The sequence below is a fragment of the Etheostoma cragini genome, chromosome 16 (assembly GCF_013103735.1).
Source record: "Etheostoma cragini isolate CJK2018 chromosome 16, CSU_Ecrag_1.0, whole genome shotgun sequence".
Classification (NCBI taxonomy): domain Eukaryota; kingdom Metazoa; phylum Chordata; class Actinopteri; order Perciformes; family Percidae; genus Etheostoma; species Etheostoma cragini.
The window spans coordinates 4492122-4507121 of record NC_048422.1 but is presented as its reverse complement, the minus strand read 5'-3'; the positions used below and the strand labels follow the sequence as shown (position 1 = coordinate 4507121).

Below are 15000 nucleotides of genomic sequence, written 5' to 3'. Positions count from 1 at the left end.
CAGCAGAGCCCACTGTGTAAGCCAGTATGCTGTAGCCTTTGTGAATACACAGATCTTAAAAGGGTATGTTGCGGTCATTTTGTCCTGCCACAAAGGCTACGGAGAGGGTTTTTTGCGCATCCTTTGGTGAAGCATTTGTTGAAGAATGTCAGACAGAAACCTGTTGTGCTTTCTCTAGCACCTAAATGGGATTTAATCCCAGTGCTCCAGTCTCACGGGGTTCCCCTTCTAAGTATAATAATACATTTTATTTATAATGCCCTTTACATTTCAAAAAGAAATCTCAAAGTGCTACAATTAATAGGGAGTTAAAAACAGTTTCCAGAGTATGATACAATTTACAAGCAATAATAAAACACCATAAAACTAAAATTAAAACAATGACTGTTTATATGGCACAGATCTCTCTCAGAATGTTGTCCCGGACCACAGCGCTACTCCCAGCTTTGACGTTGGCTAAGAGAGTGAATGACTTATGCACGCTGTCACTCCCACGATGGCACATGCGAGAGAGATACCCCATAGCAAGGGCTTTGCCTATGCTCATAGTATCTCAAGTTACAATACGTAACTATGAACATTCTGCTTAAAAATGTGTTGGAGAAAGATGGATCGTTGCCGTTGGGATATGTTGGAAATTGTGATTTTTTTTTTTTGGAGTACAGTAGTTATAAAATAGCGAACTTCAGTCAGCATTTGTGGAGTGGTGACTTTGAGGGATTTTTGTGTTAAAGGTCCGATAACATGCTTCTTTTGGATGTTTTTATGTAGGCCTTAGTGGTCCCCTAATACTGTATCTAAAGTCTCTTTTCCAAAATTCAGCCTTGGTGCAGAATTACAGCCACTAGAGCCAGTCCCACAATGAGTGTTCCTTAGGACGTGCTATTTCTGAGTCTCTAGCTGTTTAGGAGGAGAAGGGGGGGCAAGGTGGAGGGTGGGGGCAAGGTGGAGGTTGGGGTGCGACCTTGACCAACTGCCACTTTGCTCGCTTGAAAGCCATGATGTCTTTCTCTTATGGGCGAGCCAAATTCTCTGGACGGACAAATAAACGGGAACACCACCCGAAGACAATCAATGCTTGGACTTAAGATCTGTTTTGCTACGCGTTGAGAGCACCATGCCATCCATACCGAGGCTTATAGGATAGCCTCCAGAAAGGGGGGTAACCTTGCTCCTTATGACCTCATGAGGAGCAAAATCACAACAAGATCGATTCCAGATTGGCCCAAGGGAGCTTTCATTTTCTCAGAGGCAGAGCAGGATACCCGGGCTCGGTGTACACCAATCGCCATTTCAAGCCACTGGGGGACCATAGGCAGACAGGGGGAATGCATATTAATTTTACAAAATCTCATAAAGTGAAATTTTCATGCCATTGGACCTTTAAGTAAAATACAGAGACGTTTGTTTACTGGGGTAAGTTGCTGAAAATACTTAATGAATTGTAAGAGTTTGAGGTTATGTAGTTTTAAATATGATTAAATTAAAGCTCTTGCAGCAAACACATCTGCTTTTAGTTTAGGAAGATGGTTTGTAGTATGACTCATAATAGAAGGGGAAGTTTGTATCAAGACGTAAGGTGGAGAAGAAGGAGCTGAGAATGATAAGGAATGGAGGTGTGTGTGTTTACCAGCAGGTGATGTCATAGTTATGAGTATATGTGCCTGTGCATGCAAGTGTGTAGATGTATGCAATGGTGCACACAAACATGGAATGAACAGAGAATAAAAGATGTAAAAGAATTAATAATAAACAAACCGAAAGTACCGAAACTAAAAAGTAAGCGAAACCAGAGAGAGAAGCAGAGAAAACAGTTGATTATGCCTGTGGTATTTTTAAAAGAGCCATGGAGTTTGTATTTTAGAGGATATGGCCGTCAATGTTTGTCAAAGTTTTTTCACCATCAGCTACACAGCTGATTTTAGGAGGCCGATGAATAACAGATACAAAAGCAAACACCCTTAGTTTCCATGAAATTGGATAACTATTATGTGATAGATATTACTAAAAAATGCAGATATTAGGTTAATATTGTTCAAACCCCCATAGGCCATTGGATTTTCAACACTTTTCTCTTCTTACTATAGTGATAAAGATTTGTTTGTACTCATTGCAACCAAGACACATGTGTTACTGCGTTGGCATAAATGTATAGTGTCATTTAAGGAACTGTATTCTGCTCGATGTACATCCAAATTAAGCTAGTTATATTTGTTAACATATCTGTATTTCTCTTACGGAAAATTTGCAAAACATTGAAGTAAGCTCTTCAGTGAGGGTATTTTTCTCCGTATTTGTTCATAACAATATAGCCAGATAGCAGAGCTGTTTTTAACCTGGATTTACAGTGGTGTGAAAAAGTGTTTGCCCCCTTCCTCATTTCCTGTTCCTTTGCATGTTTGTCACACTTAAGTGTTTCGGAACATCAAACCAATTTAAACAATAGTCAAGGACAACACAAGTAAACACAAAATGCAATTTGTAAATGAAGGTGTTTATTATAAAAGGTGAAAAAAAATCCAAACCATCATGGCCCTGTGTGAAAAAGTGATTGCCCCCCTTGTTAAAACATACTATAACTGTGGTTGTCCACACCTGAGTTCAATTTCTCTAGCCACACCCAGGCCTGATTATTGCCACACCTGTTAACAATCAAGGCATCACTTAAATAGGAGCTGCTTGACACAGTAAGGTCCACCAGAAGATCCTTAAAAGCTACACATCATGCCGAGCGCCAAAGAAATTCAGAAACAATTGAGAAAGAAAGTAATTGAGATCTATCAGTCTGGAAAGGGTTATAAAGCCATTTCCAAAGCTTTGGGAATCCAGCGAACCACAGTGAGAGCCATTATCCACAAATGGCGAAGACATGGAACAGTGGTGAACCTTCCAAGGAGTGGCCGGCCGCCCATAATTACCCCAAGAGCGCAGCGACGACTCATCCAAGAGGTCACAAAAGACCCCACAACAACGTCCAAAGAACTGCAGGCCTCACTTGCCTCAGTTAAGATCAGCGTTCATGCCTCCACCATCAGGAAAAGACTGGGCAAAAATTGCCTGCATGGCAGAGTTCCAAGGAGAAAACCACTGCTGAGCAAAAAACATCAAAGCTTGTCTCAATTTCTCCACAACACATCCTGATGATCCCCAAGACTTTTGGGACAACATTCTGTGGACCGATGAGTCAAAAGTGGAACTCTTTGGAAGGTGTGTGTCCAAGTATATCTGGCGTAGAAGGAACACTGCATTTCATAAAAAGAACATTATACCAACAGTAAAATATGGTGGTGGTAGTGCGATGGTTCATGTTTTGCTGCTTCAGGACCTGGAAGACTTGCCATGATAAAAGGAACTATGAATTCTGCTGTCTACCAAGAGATCCTAAAGGAGAATGTCCGACCATCTGTTTGTGTACTCAAGCTGAAACGAACTTGGGTTCTGCAGCAGGACAATGATCCTAAACACACTAACAAGTCCACCACCGAATGGCTGAAGAAAAACAAAATAAAGACTTTGGAGTGGCCTAGCCAAAGTCGTGACCTGAATCCTATTGAGATGTTGTGGTATGACCTTAAAAAGGCCGTTCATGCTCGAAAACCATCTGTTGTAACTGAATTAGGACAATTCTGCAAAGATGAGTGGGACAAAATTCCTCCAGGACGCTGTAAAAGCCTCCTTTCACGTTATCGCAAACGCTTGGTTGCAGTTGTTGCTGCTAAGGGTGGCCCAACCAGTTATTAGGTTTAGGGGGCAATCACTTTTTCACACAGCGCCATGATGGTTTGGATTTTTTTTCACCTTTAATAATAAACACCTTCATTTACAAATTGCATTTTGTGTTTACTTGTGTTGTCCTTGACTATTGTTTAAATTGGTTTGATGTTCCGAAACACTTAAGTGTGACAAACATGCAAAGGAACAGGAAATGAGGGAAGGGGGCAAACACTTTTTCACACCACTGTATGTTGATCAGAACATCACCACAATCCGTTTTGAGATTTATGCATCCTGGTAAAGCTTTTGAAAGCTGGTAAAGGTTTAGAAAAGCTCAGTTTTTGAGCAAGAAAAATCAATGTTTTAGTTTGTATAGATTGCAAAAATAGAGAGAAAAAGGTGATTTTACAAATATAACCGGCTTAGTTGGACGTGTTTCCAAGGTCCATTTAGTGAAGACCTCTGTCTACAGTGAAACACTAAACAATTAATTGCAGCTAGTACGACAGAAAAATCTTTCTGCCAGTCAAAATTATTCCTTCAAAGCATGTGTGTTGTGATATTGACAGTAATATTTGAGTCAGAAGTGTTTGATTTTGTACTTGCAGGAGTCCCAGAGCTTCCCAGAGTCCTACCCTGAGCTCCCTAAACAGGATACAGTGGAGAGCAGCCTTCTACAGAAGCATATTTTGGAGCTGGCAACCATGCTGGATGTACAGAGCCTATTTTGGGATGATCCACTAGAAGTCTACTAACATCTTTGCACAGGGAAAAATGGCATACGTGTACATACAGACTTAACTGCCGGAGCCCTCACAATTGTCATTATTCTTTTGTATATATTTTTTTTTACTGGTAATGAAATACTGATTCAGCACAAAGAATTTCATGTACTGACATTCTACATTTTAACGTTGCAAATGTAGGGCTATGTTAAAATGTTGACATAGATAAGCCCGAGTTGAATACAGTATGAATTCCCCATTTTGAGTCTAAACGGCTGGCCTCATAAATATAAGCAGCATGTAGGACATAGGGGTAAACAAACTCACCATTCCCCATTTAAATGTAAGTTTAAAAACGGCAGCCTTAGACTATATTCCTCATGATAGAAATTTGTCTTTTAAAAAAAATATATATATATTTATCATTGTTTATTGAACGAAAGGTTGTGTAAGCCTTAAGGATGGAGAAATAAAAAGTCCTGGGCAGCTTCAAGCTATGACTGTCTATCTGTATGAAGGCAAAGCAGGGTGGTGAGAACGCAGTACTAACAAAACCCTTCACTGCATCAGTACAAATTAAAAACAAGTATAATGTTAGCACATTATTCCCACATGAGGTTGGAATTTGAAGGATTTCACCTAAAATGTTACTGGTATTTGCCAAACAGTGCTTGCTGTATAACAGCTTAACTTGTAGCAGGGTGAGGTGCATGAGTTCACGTTGTGTTTTGTAGGTCCAAGTTAGTAAACTTATCACACTACTTCGTGGCATTAACCAGCATCCATCTAATACCTTTAATTGTTGATTGTTTCAGCCTTGTGCGTTTTGTGATCATTATTGCTGTTCCATGTCACTGTGTTGTATTTACATGCATAATGCAAAAAAAAATTCCATTTTGTTGTTTTACCCACAAAGAATGGCCTCCAACTTCAAGGATATAAATAGGGTTGTAGGTTTTAAAATGGCATGGAGTGGGCAGTAAATGGAGCCAGTGCATGTGTCGCATGGGCCTGTACATTTGTAGTTGTGTCAACAAATAAGAAAAATATGCAGTTTGATAAGCGTGGGTGAAGTAAGGTAGCATGGTATGAATTATTTATTATTTTATTACTTAAATGACACCAAAACACCTCTGTAACCTAAGCGATGCCAGCTTTTATCATGTTACCCACCAGTTGCTTGAATGGAATATTATTGGCAACACCATTCATCTTCCTCATGCAGTCACTTTCCTGACATGTCTGCTACTACATGGGGTTTACTGTTACTGTTGATCCACTGCTTCAAGCCACTGATGCTGCTGTCTTCATCAGTTACTGGCAATTCAAAAAAAATCAGATGTGAAAAGAGAGATAGCAAGGGTGGAGCTGTGGAGAGATGAGCAAGCAGTAACCACCATGGCTGACCATTGCATGTGTGTGGCCATGAGGATCCTTTTGACTCTTTAGTTAAAATGCCTATGAGGGTTGTATACAAAGACCATCGTACACACCAACAAACCTGTGAGAATACGCCTGTGTATGCAGGCACCCAGTGTAGTATTAACAAGACTACATGTGCATCTGCCATTTGTTCACCTCCTTATTGAGGATACCCAACCATTAGCCCGCCCCCCCCCTTCACACATACAGTGAGAGAAGGCCTTTTTGTGTGCCCTCCAAAACCCAACCAGCGCAGTCCCAGTTTAAACCTGATGGGTTCAGCCAAAGAAAATTGAAACTCGAAGTAACGCCGTGAATCATCCACAACGACTTGAGACTTGTCATTGAGAGAGGTTTAACTGATAGACAACCAATCATGCTTGTTTTGATTTCTCTGGAACAGAAACACTTAAATGTTTTACCACTCAGCTACATACAAATACTTTAAAGCTCCAATGTGTAGAAATTTCTCCCATCTAGCATTGAGATCATATACCACAATCAACTCTTTCGCATCACACAGTTTAAAGTATATGTTACAGCTACTTGATCCTTCACGCTTCAGAAAGCCAGTCTTTTGCTGACACAGCATGAGACTTTTCTCGAAGCATCACCAGGGGCTCGACACATTAACGCAAGCATTGAGAGCATGCTTTGTGTACACACAGTTTACTGTAAAACGTTTTAACAACTCACTGTAGCTGTTGGTTTTTCCATTTGTCGTCCATCTAGCAAGTCAAAAATAGTCTATGTAGGAGAGTAAAGATGAAAAGCTCCTAAAGTTTAGTTTTATATAAATTCCCATATTTGTTTTTTCATTAGTGAAAAACATTATTACCTTGTAGTTGAAAAAGGAGCCTCATATAGGAATTACTCCTATGAAGTCCGTTCAGTCACATTCAGAGATTGATTCTTTTTGACTGGCAAAGATGGCTGCGAGCGGACACAACAGCTAAGTGAGTTGTTCAAAAACTCCTTTTTAGTTAAGTCTGTGTACACAAACAATGTTCTCAATGCTGACGTTTATGTGTAGAGTCCCTGGTAATACTTGGAGCAAAGTTTCATGCTGTGTTTAGCCTTCTTAGTGTTTTAAAAATAGATTTTGATGCTGTCATAGAATTGTCACTAGCACTCCTATTCATAAAGGCTTTTTGACCAAAAAACGATTATACGGTCAATTTTAAAAGTGGCGCTTCCGTCCTAATTATGCTTTTAAAAGAAAGTTTGACTCTGGTACATTCATAAAAAGAACCAAGGTCACATTTTGGCGAGAGTTACGCTTTAAACCAGGCACCCACCTGTTCTTGTGACTGAAGTACAGTTATGCTGTGTAATTGCATAGTAGTGTCAAAGGCACACTTCCCATGATACCCTGGATTCTAATGTGACCCAGGACCTTTTGCATTATTCATCCCTCTTTCTCCCAGTCATCTCAATTTCCGCTTTAACTTTTAAAAATTCCCAAAACACCCCAAAAATCTAAAGATATTTATTTGGCCGTAAATCAAAGAAGTATTTCTGTTTGAGTTTTGTTCTGCAGGAAAAAGTAGTAGTTTGGTAGTCTGCTATCTAACTGGTGCCAAAATGAAATCCCCTATGCTGTCTCACAGCTGATTTGCTGAAAAGTAGATTCCTAAAGATGTTGATACCTAGCTAAACATTTGGTTCAAGATAAGTATAATACAGTACAAATTTTTCAAACTATACTGTGGCTGTCTGAATACTAGTTTTCTGGTCAACCCCTTGAAACTTGATCTATTAGGCAGATTGCCATGAAATTCCCTTTAGCATAAAGAATAAGGCAGTTGTTTTTTATTAATTATTATTACCCAAATCAACAATGCATTAGCTGGACCTCAAATGAGTATTTGGGGCAGCAGGACATTGAAGCTCTATGGCACAGAGGAATAAGCTATAATAGGCTTTGGGAACAACAAATAATAACACTAGCCTTATCCTCTAAAAATTGACGGTTTAGCCCCACTTATGTAAAGAGTCTTAGAATAGCTAAAAGCTAAATTGTAGACCTCTAATTTTAGTTTGGACAGTTTTATGTCGGAATAATGTTCCACATCTGAACACACACAAATGTAGAAACAAGCTGAAGGCATCATTTATTTCTGACACCAACAGGGGACAGATTGCAAAGGCCATTGTAGTGATGCCCATACTGAAACTTACTTAAAGTCTCTTGACCAAAATGTTCAAATGATGGAGGAAAGTAGCCAAGACGGCTGGTTGGGATTAAGATTTTTGAGTTGACAGAAATGATAGAACACTATTAGTTAGTGTTTATTACATGTATTGTTATTGTTAGGAGTATGTGTACAGATAATTTAAAGCAATGGTTTGGCACAAATGTGATTGTTAAGTATTTAGTAAGTCTATGAAATGTGTAATGAAATGTGAATTTGAATTTAAGGAGAAATTTAAGGCCAATTTGTTTCTTGGCCATTTTTTTTAAATATGTTACATTCCGACTTTCCAAGGACTTAAAGAGAAGCACAGGAAAACTACCACTGTTTTCTCCATTTTACATTTGTCTGGGAAAGTGAGCCATTTCTACTTCTATTATACTTTCTGTTTTCTTCTATTTTCATTATAATGTCAATATCTATGTTCCCTTGTGTTGAAAGTTATGATGAGAAAATATTGTAGGCTTGCACTTGAAATGAAGTTTAATGTTGTTATGATCTTGTTGTTGTGCTTTAGGGAAAAAAAGAGAAGGAAAATTCTCCCATGTGAGTGTTCTTTATGCCAGCCCTTTACACTGGTGACATTCTTTTTTTAAATTTTTTTTTAACAAAGAGTGAAAATTGTGTGAGTGAGTGATTTCAAATATTGTCCAATAGGAACTTTTCATCTGCAGTCACTTTTTAACAGCCTCTGCTGTTAAATATGTCAAATGTGTTGGCTGATTTCCAAAGTGTTTAATACGCAGCAATAACATGTACATTTACATGAGTGGAAGAATTAGAAATCCTTGTGCTTTATAGTCAGTGGTGCTCTAAAAACAAAAATGAATCAGGACATCAATCAGGACAGAAGAAATGTAATACTTTTAACTGTCAAATACTGTAAATTGACAAGTATGTACGTTAAGTCTAAAAATTATGTTTAAATGTTTATGTGTATGGTGTGTTCCCTGAACTCAAAATCCATGAAAATATCGAGTATGTGAACTAATGGCAAGAAATAAGCATTATTTAAAGGAACACGCCGACTTATTGAAACTTTAGATTATTCATCATATCCGCCAGAATTAGATAAATTCATTCATACCCTTTTCATCTCCATGCATGTCGTAACTCTGCCTAGCCCAGATCAGCACAGATCCTGGAGGTAACCGGCTCCAACTAACTACTGCTCCCAACAAGTGACAAAATAACACTGACATTTTCCCATTTACATGTTGTGATTTGTATACTCACAGCATTTATAAATAACATGGTCACATGAGACACAACCATCTTCTAACCGTATACACACAGAACAATTCTCCACAGAAGGCGAAGCACTGCTACTTGGGTGGCATAATTTGTTCACAGCACCAAAGAAGCCACGTGTTGAGTAGCAGAGAGCAACAACAGTGTTTTTCACGTGTTGTGCTAATCACTCCGCCCAAGTAGCAGTGCTTTGGCGCGGATGCATCAGACAGATTTACGACGCGCATGGAGATGAGAAGAGTATGTATTAACTTCTCTAACTCTGGGGGATATGGTGAATAAGCTAAGTCTCACTAAGTCTGCGTGGACCTCTTAACAAATAAACAAGATAACTTTTAGCTTTTGTTTGCTGTAGTGATGTCTTCTGTGCTTAATATTCAAAACCGAACCATAAACAAACTAGTAAATTTGTTATCTAGCACCAATAGGATCATAAGCACTGAAAAAAAAAATGCTTGTAACTAAGCTAACACTCCTTAAAAACAGGATTGTGCATTGTGTGTGAATATTTGTTTTTTATTCCATGTTCTCAATTCGACAAGCTACCCAGCAGCATATGTAGTGTGGTGCAATAGCATAAATTGATTCTGTACATTTGCTTCAGATGATTTGATGGGTGTATCGGAATAGATTGTTACATGCGTTATGAGACCTGGAAGCTAATATATTCTTTTTAACATTTCATTTTAGCAAGAAATCTTATGTGCGCAAAATAACTTGTTGATAACCAGAAAACAAGTGTATTAACGTTTAGCCAGCAAACAATATGTTCATCAGTGCAAATAAGATATAAGGAGGTATTAATTTGTGTAAATAAGAAGTTGTGTGAACAAATTATTTAGGACCCTAAGATATGTACACACAAGATAACTTGTATGAGCCAGAAATCAATTTGTTAACTGAACAATAACTTTTTAGCCAAATAACTTCTATGAACAAGATGATTGGATACTGAATTGTTTGAACAAGACGTTAGAGCTGAGGTTGGTAGTTTATTTGTGGTATAGAAGAAAACTAGACTTCTGCACCTTCTCCTTGGCTCTGTTTTCAGGCTTTAGATAATCTAGCCGTAACAGAAGACTCTGGCCAGTCACAGGTCATTTTTGAGCTAGAGAGCGTTCCTATTAGCTGTTCTGCAAAGATGTGCGTGCATGTCCCTTCAGTAAGTGTTCTGCTCAAAGCTCAGGGCTGCAGCTAATTCAAGGCTTAACTTTAAAATAAGACACTTTGTTATCCATCTACAAACAGTACGTATAGAAAAGAAATTGTGTAATACTTTTGTTCAGTGTATTTTCCAGGGTGGTGAGCTGGTCTGCTGGAGTTAGCCTAGTACGAACGATGGTTAGTTTATGTTTTCTGTAACAGTCTCCTTGTTGAGATTGCAGCATCAGCCAACCAGAGGCTGAAACCCGAGGAGGTCTTATTCTCAGGGCCGTCAGACGGGTTTTTTTTTGTTTTTTTTTGCAAAATACATATCACAGCTTTAACTTCTGCAAACTAGATACATTTGTAAAAAAAAGGTTGCTTGCGTGTGAATAAAAGATAAATCTCTGGCTCACCCCGTGGGAGCGTTCGCCCCCTGTGGGCTGGGACCTGCGGCGGCCCGGGTTTGGGTCCAACCTGTGGCCCTTTGCTGCGTGTCGTCCTCCGTCTCTCTCCCCCTTTCATGTCAATCTGCTGTCACTATTCACTAATAAAGGGAACCCCCCCCCCCCCAAAAAAAAAATTTATTTTTTTTTTAAAGATAAATCTGTGAAAACTTTTTGTGCATTTGGTGTGAATATCAGATGTTAGAATTGGAGGCTGATCGTCAAAGATATGCAGGGTTCATACTATGCTCATGTGGGGATTATAAAGCCTTATGTGAGGTGGACACTGTGACAAACCCAAGCTAAAACCCCACTCAAAAAACGTAAGGCTTTCTTCTCTCCTCTGCTACCATTAGTTTTACCTATAATAGAATTGTTTACAAGCTGCTGAGTGTTCAAAGCTATTCTAGTGAGTCTATTTTTTTTTTTTTTGAGAATTTGGGGTATCAAAATATACCTACTTTTTTATTCCTGAACCCATGTTGGGGTTTGTTGCCTTTTACCTATTCCCATCCATAACTGTTCAAACTTAGACAAACATAGATGTGAGTACTTTCTAGTTGTTTCAAAAAGCTACAATGAAGTTTCCCAGCAGAAAATGTCTTAGCTACATAAAACATCAGTAAACACCAGATTTGTGTTGTAGTCCGACAGAATCAATGTTTTCTTTTTCTAAAGCTGTGCACTTTTGTCGAACATTCAAACCGAGAGCAACACAAACAAGGGTTTGAAGGCTAGTCTTAGGAGTATGATCTGGTGTGAATAATCAGTGCTCATCAAGCATAATCAGTATTAGAATCTAAAAGAGCACATAAAATCCCTTGCTTTTGACATGGACACACAAGCACAACAGCCACAGCTCCATATAATTAATCCACATCCATGGAAAAGCATGTTGACGCTTCTTGGTAACAAAACACAAATAACTGCCAATCAATTCTGTTTTTTACCCCAGACACATCATTTCTACCTTTTTATACTAAAAAAAATTTCCAAAAGATGAGTGCAGCCTTCCTTTATAGCAACATGTGTGACTTGCTTGTTGTGATTTTTCAGTCAGTGTTATACTGTCAAATGTTGTTGTTTTTTTTAAACCACACAGATAACTTTCTCTGTAAGCTTCATTTTTGTTTAGAATAGAGTGCCAAATACTGGTGTACTCTTGCTTTCCCATCTTCACAATAATTGAGATAAATTATTGTATAGATGATTTATTTTAATTTTATTATGTTGCCAAAGAAGCCAATAAAGAAAAGGAAAATTTGGCTTCATAAAAGGATCAAAGAGTGTCTTTATTGTGGGACTGGAAATAATGAAACTGCGCTGCTTTGTTATCATTGGTCTGTCAAGACAAGGTAAAAATGTAGCAATCAAACTACAAAATGACAATACAATACTAGCTTTATTATCGATATTGTAATTGCATCATCAACTTGTGAAAACAAAATTTACCAGACCTATAACTAAAGAAACTTAATTTTCCTAAGGTGGAAGCAAAGAGCAAGGATCAGTTGGTGCCTTTAAATGCAGTTTTAGGAAAAAAATACTTACAAAAAACTGTAAAAATGCGATCTATTTAAGCAGTATCTTTTGTAGTTTTGACTGCTAACTAGTTTTTTAACTAGTACTCTGTTGTAGCTGTTTTTTATGCATGTATTTATAAAATCTTGCAAAGCTTTATTTTGATCTTTGATACATTAAGCATTTGTAAAGAATAATAGTGGGGTTGTATTAGCTACAGACAGTGGTGGCTTTCCAATAAGTAACTATAAGTGTGCAATGCCAAAATTAATTGAAGGGTGCCGTTGGAATTAGCTTTGTAATGCACAAACAACGTCCAAATGTTTACTTTGCTATTTGTCATATTTCATTTTTTGCTTACAAATAACATTTCTTGCATCCAGTAGGCTAGAAAATGAATCACACAGGTAGGTTTATTATTGTTTACAATAAGTTAGGCTACCTGTTTTTGCCATGATTATGGTCAAAAAACTGTATGCTGTGGCCAGGTCAAAAAAAAAAAGCACATGCATGGATGCACCTCTTTTTGGCAGGTTGTATGTTCTCTTCTGCATTCTCTGTGTTGGGATTTTAAACTGCGGCCAATTTCTGAGGACTATGCACGGTAAATACAGACAGCTAGCTAGATCTGTCCAATCTGAGTTAGCATTATGCCATTCCACTTGTAATTATTGCTATTTAATCTCACTATAGAATTATTGGCTCAAAGGCAGTAGTTCACTACTGCAGTAGTTAAATGCCACTGCTGTTTTCATTGCCAGTTATGAGAGACGTGCCCGAGATGAATTGCTGAGTGCAGCATGGAGTAAGCATATTGTGTATTTTAATTTCTCAAGTGTCAGAATGTAAGAATAGCGGCATAATAAACTTTTTGGCTGGCCTCTGGGCTAACATGACATGCTATTTGTATGCAGTGGGCTGTGTGCAAGCTACTGTGAGCCAATCGGCCACCTCTTTGAGTCTGGGTCAATTTTGGGTCTGATTATATTTTATTAAATCGGAATTGGACAACCGTGTTTTTGTCACTTCTTGTTCAGCCGGAAGGCGGCTGGAATCACTTCCTGTCCAGCCTAAAGGCGGCTGAAATCGGCTGGAAACTGTCCGACTTTACCGCAGCTTTTTGTCAGCGCCCCCTGCTGCTGCCTCCTGCTCTCGTCTACTTTACAGGCGAGACGCAGTTCATTTCGTACAAGCCTATTGCTACATCCCCGGTACGATACGTAGCTTCAGCGAGACGTCATCCATGTGACATTGCAGTGTAGTCTTTCCATAGACAGTAGGAACGTTTGGGATGAACTGCGCCTCGCCTGTAAAGTAGACGAGAGTAGGCGGCAGCAGGAGGGGGCGGTGACAAAAAGCTGTGGTAAAGTCAGACAGTTTCCAGCCGATTCCAGCAGCCTTCAGGCTGAACAGGAAGTGACAAAAACACTGTGGTGCGATCATAGACCGTTAATATTACTGGACAGAGGATGTGTGACGTCACCCATTGGTTTGTGGAGGTTAGCAAATAATGGAGGCTAGCAAATAATGTGGGAATTACTGCGCACACTATTGATGTGATTTCTGAAATCTGAATCTGAAACTACGAGAGGTGGAGCTATCGGTTTCTAGCGGTAAGCTAAAGCTAACGTTAACACATGCTAGCGATAGATAACTTGGAGAAAGATGAACTCCCGCGACTGGAAGATATGGAGGTTGTAATTAATAAAGACAAACAAAACATAAGCGAAATTCACTCGTATGCTTGGCAGGCGGGACATGGGGAAGATTGCAATTCCTCTCCCGCTAAACCTGTGAAACACCAACCTAAGAAGACAAGAGGTAACACTAATGTCACTTCAAGAGAGAAAACACATCCAAGCTGAAAAAGAACCGTCGCTCTCTGAGCTGCAGACCACAATTATTACAGTTGTCATTGGAGAGGAGGGTTCGGCCGATAGTCGAACCTCGGATTGAAGAGGAACAATGCGGATTCCGTCCTGGTCGTGGAACAACGGATCAGATCTTTACTCTCGCAAGGATCCTGGAGGGAGCCTGGGAGTATGCCCAACCAGTCTACATGTGTTTTGTGGATCTGGAGAAGGCGTATGACCGGGTCCCCCGGGAGAAACTGTAGGAGGTGCTGCGGGAGTATGGGGTGAGGGGGTCCCTTCTCAGGGCCATCCAATCTCTGTATGACCAAAGCGAGAGCTGTGTCCGGGTTCTCGGCAGTAAGTCAGATTCGTTCCAGGTGAGGGTTGGCCTCCGCCAGGGCTGCGCTTCGTCACCAATCCTGTTTACAATATTTATGGACAGGATATCGAGGCGTAGTCGGGGCGGGGAGGGGTTGCAGTTTGTTGGGCTCAGGATCACATCGCTGCTTTTTGCAGATGATGTGGTCCTGATGGCATCATCGGCCTATGACCTTCAGCACTCACTGGATCGGTTCGCAGCCGAGTGTGAAGCGGCTGGGATGAGGATCAGCACCTCAAAATCTGAGGCCATGGTTCTCAGCAGGACACCGACGGAGTGCTTTCTTCGGGTAGGGGGTGAGTCCTTACCCCAAGTGAAGGAGTTTAAGTACCTTGGGGTCTTGTTCGCGAG

The 15000-nt window shown here is 39.6% G+C and overlaps 1 protein-coding gene and 2 long non-coding RNA genes across 3 annotated transcripts in view; 2 read left to right on the top strand and 1 right to left on the bottom strand.

The window, feature by feature from the left end:
* Positions 1-5210, top strand: part of scai (suppressor of cancer cell invasion) — a 76366-nt gene extending 71156 nt beyond the window's left edge. The window contains exon 17 of the mRNA XM_034895516.1: positions 4323-5210. Within this exon, the coding sequence (XP_034751407.1) occupies positions 4323-4469 (147 nt within the window). The 3' untranslated portion in view covers positions 4470-5210. The remainder of the gene's footprint in view (positions 1-4322) is intronic.
* The window catches only part of LOC117958870, a 20880-nt gene continuing 6929 nt past the window's right edge, over positions 1050-15000 (bottom strand). The window contains exon 3 of the long non-coding RNA XR_004659810.1: positions 1050-1148. This is a non-coding gene — a long non-coding RNA (uncharacterized LOC117958870). The remainder of the gene's footprint in view (positions 1149-15000) is intronic.
* Positions 7536-8881, top strand: LOC117958868. Its single transcript, XR_004659808.1, has 2 exons — positions 7536-7575; positions 7742-8881. It is a non-coding gene; the product is annotated as an uncharacterized LOC117958868 (long non-coding RNA).